General features: G+C 37.4%; 1 protein-coding gene across 1 annotated transcript in view; it reads right to left on the bottom strand.

The window, feature by feature from the left end:
* Window positions 1-8,159, bottom strand: part of RNF24 (ring finger protein 24) — a 33,037-nt gene that overhangs the window by 14,041 nt on the left and 10,837 nt on the right. Inside the window, exons 2-3 of the mRNA XM_005874683.2 lie at window positions 6,091-6,133; window positions 3,598-3,639 (exon numbers count right to left, since the gene is read on the bottom strand). Coding sequence (XP_005874745.1) covers window positions 3,598-3,639; window positions 6,091-6,133 — 85 coding nt within the window. The remainder of the gene's footprint in view (window positions 1-3,597; window positions 3,640-6,090; window positions 6,134-8,159) is intronic.

Genomic DNA, 8,159 nt, shown 5'->3' with positions numbered 1-8,159 from the left:
CTGGTTGCCCCACACAGCCTGCTGTTCAGTCATTATTGTGACGGCGCCCCAGACAATTTGCATGTTCCTCTATTATTAGTATAGATGCTCAAATATGTATATATCACCCTTTAGCTTCACTTATAAGTGTTGCCTAACTCCTAGACTGGTAGGAAAAACATAAACAAAAAATGACATAAATAGTCACAGATATAGAGCTAACTGTCTAGGACACTGTCGGAGGTAGGGTGAAGTGGGGTGGTGCCTGGGAATCTGAGTCTGAAAGGTCCCAGGAAGGCTCCCTTATGGGAGCAAAAGCCAAAAAGATCATGGATCATGTGATACCAGACCCCTCAGTGTATATACCAGGTAATAGCACCCTCTGCACATTCCATGACTTTCTCATTTACACGCTCTTCTGTGAGACTTCTTGAGAGCATAAATTAGTATGTATTTTATGCTTTTTTGTGTCTCTATGGTTTAGTACAGTGTCTGACATGTTTTATGTATTCAATAATTTAAAAATTATTTTTAAAATTTAATGTTAACTTATTTTCCTTCTTTAAAATCAAGAACATTGCACGCCCTAACCGGTTTGGCTCAGTGGATAGAGCGTCGGCCTGCGGACTCAAGGGTCCCAGGTTCGATTCCGGTCAAGGGCATGTACCTGGGTTGCGGGCACATCCCCAGTAGGGGGTGTGCAGGAGGCAGCTGATCGATGTTTCTCTCTCATCGATGTTTCTAACTCTCTATCCCTCTCCCTTCCTGTCTGTAAAAAATCAATAAAATATATTAAAAAAAATAAAATAAAATCAAGAACATTGCATATAAAACTGACTTCCATTCGACCAATTTCCCCTAATCTTTTTCTTCTTTTCTCCTCCTCTGTGTGATCATTATGTGTCCTTTTCAAACAGTAAAACACTTTGCAGTTTGCATACAAAACCCATGAAAAACCTAGTGTTTATTTCATTTTACATATATGATATATGATATCATCTTGCAACTTGCTTTTATCAAGATCCCATTAGAGATTTTTCCAGGTTGATCGCTGTACTTCTAGATAGAACTTGTTCCTTAATTTTGCCTGCTTTATAGTACCTCATTGTATGAGTCACTGTATCAGGTTTCCTTTCTTTCCTCTCTCCCTCTCTTAGTGGGTGATCTTCCAGTGTATCATGCTTTATTTATTCATTATGCTACTGATGGACATTTAGCTTGTCTCTGATTTTTCACTATTGTAATTATTCAATAACAGTATTCATACTGAAATCACTGTATAATTAGGCTACCCACACACAAAAGTTTGACAAAAAATAGTTTCATTACCAAAAAATGCAGCTGGAAAGAACCAAATGAATTGTGAAAAATGCATAATGCCTCTAAACACAAGCTGTAGAGCAAGGTTAGGTTTTCCAAGCCATAGTTTTAAATAGCAGGGGAAGGTAAATCAGTAGCTTGGTCAGACCCAACAGAATTGAAATTGGTGGGTACAGCTGGGGTACTAACTCTGATAGACAATGCTGCCACACAGTGCACTTAGGATAAAGACTCTAAACCAATGGGTCAGACCAATAAGGAAGGCTTCTATTCCTGACAAACCTGGTTATTCAATATTGCTAATGTATGTCAGAAGAGACCCTAAACAGAAAAGGGATCACCCTCTATTACTTCATGTTAATTTTGGCCATGTGCCAAAGTTAACTTTTGGGAAATTTAAAAAATCAAACAGTAATTGATGCTTGAGTTTAATTCAAGGTTAGGCCTAAAATGCTGTAACATATCAATTCTGATTAAAAATATGCAGAAAGAGCAAAGGATTTCAAAGTGTTCAACAATATAAATCATTTTTATTATTATTCAAATAATTTCACAATCTATCTTTAAAGAAGAGATGGGCAATGTAGCTTCACCACAGTTAATCTAAGAAAACAGATATTACATGTGCAACTTTCCAAGTCCTTGTTTTAAACACCAACTCAAAAACTCAGAAAGAGAGAGGGCCCTAAAATTAAAAATAAATTCTGAACATTTGTAATTAGAGGCAACACAAGGAATAAAATTAGAATTCTTACAGACTATGTGTCTTAAGGTATACATCAGGACACACACACACACACACACACACACACACACACACACTTTTGTATTTAAGTTACAAAGCATAATTACATAGGGAACCCCTATGGACCACACCATGCAACCTCAACACGAGATAATCCCAAGGATATACCTCTCCCTATGTGTTCTTCCCTATTCCACTACTCTGCCTTATCTCCCCAAACTCCTACCTCCAAGAAATAATCACTGCCATTTTTGTGACATTGGTAAGAAGGAACTACTGGGAACATTTTTAAGAGTGAAATTACTGCAAATTCACCTTGAGTAGAAAAACCAACATATCTATCTCCTATTCATAGAGCATTGACAGACAGCAGCATCCCTGCTGCTATGCAATCTTACGTGGGCACCATCCCTATTAAAAATATGAGTTATGTTATTCTCTTAAAGTCTTCACACAATTGATTTTTATGACCTCATCCTCAAATATTCTATTAAGCTGATCAAAATAAACCAAATTTTATTTATTTAGATAGTTAATCCTCACCTGAGGATATTTTTCCATTGACTTTGAGAGAGAGTGGAAGAGAGAGAAGACAGAGAGAGAAATATCGATGTGAGAGAAACACATCGATTGGTTGCCTCTTGCATACACCTCGACCAGGACCAGGGCCCGGGAGGAGCCTGCAATCAAAGTGTGACCTTGACCAGAATCGAACCCGGGACCCTTTGGTGTGCAGTCTGATACTCTATCCACTGAGCCAAACTGGCTAGGGCTTTCCACTGATTTTTAGAGAGAGTGGAAGGGAGGTGGAGGGAAAAAGAGAGAGAGAAACATGGATGTGAGATAGACTGACATAAATTGATTGCCTCCTGCATGCACCCCGGGCTCCAACCTGGGCTGGGGATTGAGCCTGCAACTGAGGTACGTGCCCTTGATCGGAATTGAACCCGTGACCCTTCAGTCCAAGGGCCGATGCTCTATCCAATGAGCCAAACCGGATAGGACAAAATAAACCTAATTTTAAAAAATCCTCACCTGAGGACATGCTTAGAGAGAGGACAGGAGAGAGAGAGAGAGACATCAATGTGAGAGAGAAACATCGATTGGCTGCCTTCTGTAAATGCCCCAACCGGGGATGGAACCCACAACCTGGGTATGTGCCCTGTCCAGGAATGGAATCTGCAACATTTTGGTGCACAGGGCAATGCTCAACCAACTGAGCTACTCTGACCAGGCTAAATAAACTTAATATTTTTCAACTTCTGAAAATAAAGATGTTTAAGCATACCACAGCATACCACTTTATTAGAAAACAGTTCAAGAAAAGATTAAAATACTTATTAGGCAACTTACTTCATGTAAATTCAGTTCTTTTACTTTCTCTTTTAATATAACCTGTAAGACAAAAAGTATGTTTTTATGCCCATTTGTGTCTGTAATTAAAAAATTTTTTCACACTTTTCTGAAAATAAAGATGTTTAAGCATACCACAGCATACCACTTTATTAGAAAACAGTTCAAGAAAAGATTAAAATACTTATTAGGCAACTTACTTCATGTAAATTCAGTTCTTTTACTTTCTCTTTTAATATAACCTGTAAGACAAAAAGTATGTTTTTATGCCCATTTGTGTCTGTAATTAAAAAAATTTCTCACAGTTTTCTTTGTATATTTAGTATTGAAGTGAATTTCTTTTACAGTTTGAGATAGAACATTTTATCAACATTCTTTGAAATTGAACAATGATGCAATATTCTTCTGGAAAGCAATTTTATAGTCTCTTTGACAATAGATTAAATTTTGGGAAAAGACATTAACACATGCCCACATAGACTAAGTACAAACACAGGGTAGGAAATTGACTGCCTTATGATTCAGTAAAGCACAGCACTGACTGATGGGATTAACTAATTAGTAATTATTGAAGATTAAAAAGTAAAATCAATCTTAATTTTAGAAGTTTTGCTCATTATTATACATCACTATCCTCAGAAAAGTTTCTCTCTAGAGTTATGTAAATAGGCTTAAAACTTATCCAGGTGCTGTTTCTAATCTGACTTTGCAGTGACTGGATATCAGTTAAAAGGAATGCCAAATGACAAGAGGGCAAATGACTACTTAAATTGAAAAGTTCTGAGAATAAACTTAGCTTATTAGAATTATATGTCATCTTCAAGTGAAAAAACAGACAAGTGAAATTTGGGAAAAATCTCTATTTTGAGTATCTTATATACCTGAATCAAAAATAGTTTTGAGGGCAAATCACATTTTCAGAAATCACAACCAAAAGCTACCATCTAAGCTATGCAGGAATGTATTACATTTCAAAGTCAGTATTTTTTAAGGACAATTTTTACCACATTTTGTGACTTTAATAGTTCTATCAGTCAATTTCACCTTTTAAATGACCAGCAAGGCCAATTTTACTTTTTAAAAAAATATATTTTATTGATTTTTTTTTACAGAGAGGAAGGGAGAGGGATAGAGAGTTAGAAACATCGATGAGAAAGAAACATCGATCAGCTGTCTCCTGCACACCTCCCACTGGGGATGTGCCCGCAACCAAGGTACATGCCCTTGACTGGAATCAAACCTGGAACCCTTCAGTCCACAGGTTGATGCTCTATCCACTGAGCCAAACCGGTTAGGGACAATTTTACTTTCTGGTTAGCTTTTTTTACATACAAATATCTTGTAGGTTGTCAAGATCGTGAAAGAACTGAGACAAAAAGATTCATTTATTTAGAAAACTAAAACATTCCAGTCTGTGTATGAATCCCACATGAGACCTATAGGGAAGAGTGGGGGTTACCTATGACATCAATGTCAACATCTAAGAAACTCGCCCATGAGCTCATATTTCAGAGACACAGACAAAAGATGGACAAAATGATATATAATCCTAAACTAGTGAGATGGTTCTATAACATCATGTCATAAAGGTTAAAGACCAAAATAAGCTGCAGCTTGCCCCACAAAAGCTGAAGCTTTTTCCCCAAAAAGCTAAGAACAACAAAATAATTTCACGCTTTGGTTCAAAAGAAAAGGAACAACTAGGCCCACTGTTTGGTATCAGTGGTAAAATGTTAATGGATGACACATGTAAGAAAAAAAGAAATTTTACTTTGCTTTCAAGTAAAGCTAAGTTTATTACTTTAAAGAACAAATCAGTAAAGGGACAGTACAAAGGGGCAAGGGTTACCAGTGATGATCCAAGTAGACTTCTAGTGGTATGACATTAGCTAACATTTAAAGTACAAAAGGGGAGGAGATGAGATCACTAGAACAGAGCTGGTCATCTCTGAGGAAGTTGTATGTTCTTAATGAGGGAGGTAAAAAAATTATTTAATGGAATCTCATCTATATATATAAAAGGCTAAGTGACCGGTCGTAGGTCCATCTGACCAACTGGCCAGTACACATGATGGGCACTGGCAATTTAAAAATAAATGTTGACTAGCACATATGTAATACATATAAAGCTCTCGCTAGCGCCAATCACACGCATGTGTTTCTATCTGTCATTGTCGATCATGAATTTGGTTGTTTTTGTTGACACTCTGAAGCTAAAAGAAAGCGGCTATCATGTCTTTGTTGTTATTATATCATGTTGTTATTTATTAATTTATATATTATTTTCATATACACTTTACTAATTTTCTTTCATTTCTGATAGTTCTATTATAGAGAAAGGGAGAATAGCGATATTAAAATATTTCTTCTAATTAATTTCCTTTCAATGTGCATGAATCCATGCACTGAGCCACTAGTTTAATATAACCTTTAAGAATTATAAGCTACAGCATTTCTCTTTAGCAAAATGTTAGCTTAAGTTCCCTGTTAAACTATATTATTGTAGCATGTGAACTTTCTATAACTTCAAATAATTAGAAAGAAGAGTACTTAAAGTTGATCTATTTTTACTGTAAACTGGCAAATAAAATGCTAAAATGAACACAAGTCCTAGTTTTAAATGAGTGCAAATCTGAGTTCTCATTTTTTGGGTACAAAACACTATCAAAGTCAATCTGAAGTAAATTTCTCACCTGTTTATAGGCATAAAATTCTTTGTGTGCTTGATGTCTTAGCCTAAAAGACAAATGAACAATGTGATATTGAGATTTCCAAGACAACAATTTGAAAAAAATAAGGAAACTGCTAATTTCGGTATCAGTTTATATCATTTATGGTTTAAAATCCAGAGTCTTTATCTTGGAATACACCCAAATGACACATCTGTTACATGTCATGAGTAAGTGAACAGTGAACCATAGAATGATATCTAAATGTAAATTCAAGTAAAATCTCATTAAAACCAAATCTCATTAACACAACAAATATTTTAATGAAGCCTCAATTTTTTTTATGTTGATGATAGTCCACTTGTTTCAATATTTAATATACATTTTTTATTTAAAATTTTAAGTATAATATACATCTAATAATTACAAAAACCTTAAGAATTCAGTGTATTAAAAAATACACATACACATTTATATATACCAGTGTAACTATCACCTAGTCAAGATACACAACATTTACAGCACCCCTTCAATGACTTCTCCCAATCAATATCCACCCAAAGAGGTCACCACTATCCTGATTTCTATTATTATAGATTAACTAGGGGCCCAGTGCACAAATTCGTGCACCTTGAAAGGAACTGTGGGCTGTGAGGCTGCAGTTGGCACAGGGTTGGGTCTCAGCCCATCCTCTGTGACCCCGCCCAACCCCTCCCCCTGTCCCGTCTGCAGGCAGCCCCACTTCCACCGCCACCGCTCCCACGTGCTGACAGCGCAGAGCGATTGGGGCCGGCACCGTCAGTGGGTGCGAGTGGTGGCTGCTGCCCCGATTGCCCCTCAGGAGCACGGGGAGGTGGAGAAGCCCTCGGGCTATCAGGGCCAGCAGCTGCCGCTCACACCCGCTGATGGAGCCGAATGATCAGGACTGGCGCCGGGCACCAGCAGCGGGTGCAAGTGGTGGGTCTGGCACCGGCTGTGGGTGTGAGCAGGCCCAGCGCCAGCAGCAGGTGCGAGTGCCGGGCAGGACTGCAGCACACAGGAGCATCGTATTTTCAGTAACCCCCAGAGGCTCATCCCAATGACAGCGACCGTCACCCCGCCTTGGTCTGGTTCCCCCACTCACCTGCTCCACCATCCTGTTGCAGCCAACACCTGCCATGTTCCACACATGCCCCCTGGTGGTAAGCGCACATCATAGCGACCAATGGTTCGGTTGTTCCGCCGTTTGGTCTATTTGCATATTAGCCTTTTATTATATAGGATGATGCTTGTTTTTGAACTCCACATAAATGGATCATTTGGTATACACTCTTTTGCATTGGCTTCTTTCAGCCAACAGTTACTTTTGAAATTTATCTATGTTGTTGCAGTAATTCTCTTTTTGACTGACATATAGTGTTCCTTTGTATGAACACTATAAATATAATTTATTTATCCATTCTACTGTTGATATTTAGATTAGTTCCAATTTTAGGCTATTATGAATAAAGCTGCTACACAAATTCTTCTATGTGTCATTTAGTGGACATATAGACTCATTTCTGTGGAGTATATACCTAGGAGTAGAACTGTTGGTCCAAAGTGCTTGCACCAATTTCTACTCCTGTGGGTAAAGCATGAGAGTTATAGTTGTTCCACATCTTTGCCACTGCTTTGCAAGGTCGGTTCAAAAATTTTAAGCCAATCTAGTGGGTATTTAGTGGTATCTCATTTTGGTTTAAATTTGCATTTCCCCAATGGTGTGCAGAACCCTTTCATATGCTTATTCCCAATTGGATATCTTCTTTTATGAAATGCCTGTTTGATTTTTTGCCCATTAAAAAAAATGAGTTACCTTTTTCTTATTGATTTATAGGAATTCCTTATATATTTTAGATGTGAGTCCTCTGTTTGGTCTGTGTACTGTAATTATCTACTCCTACTCTGGGGCTTTTGCCTTTTCATTCTCCTAATGGTATCTTCTGATGAACAGAAGCTTTTATTTTAAATTAAGTCCAATTTATCAACTAGTCCAAATAATGTCAGTTCTTTTTGTGTCCAATTAAAAAAACCTTTGCCTACCCTCAGATCATGAAGATATTCTCTTGAAAACA

This window comes from Myotis brandtii, unplaced genomic scaffold (genome assembly GCF_000412655.1).
Source record: "Myotis brandtii unplaced genomic scaffold, ASM41265v1 scaffold45, whole genome shotgun sequence".
Classification (NCBI taxonomy): domain Eukaryota; kingdom Metazoa; phylum Chordata; class Mammalia; order Chiroptera; family Vespertilionidae; genus Myotis; species Myotis brandtii.
Note: the sequence above shows the minus strand (reverse complement) of the source record. Positions and strands in the feature narration are given on the sequence as shown.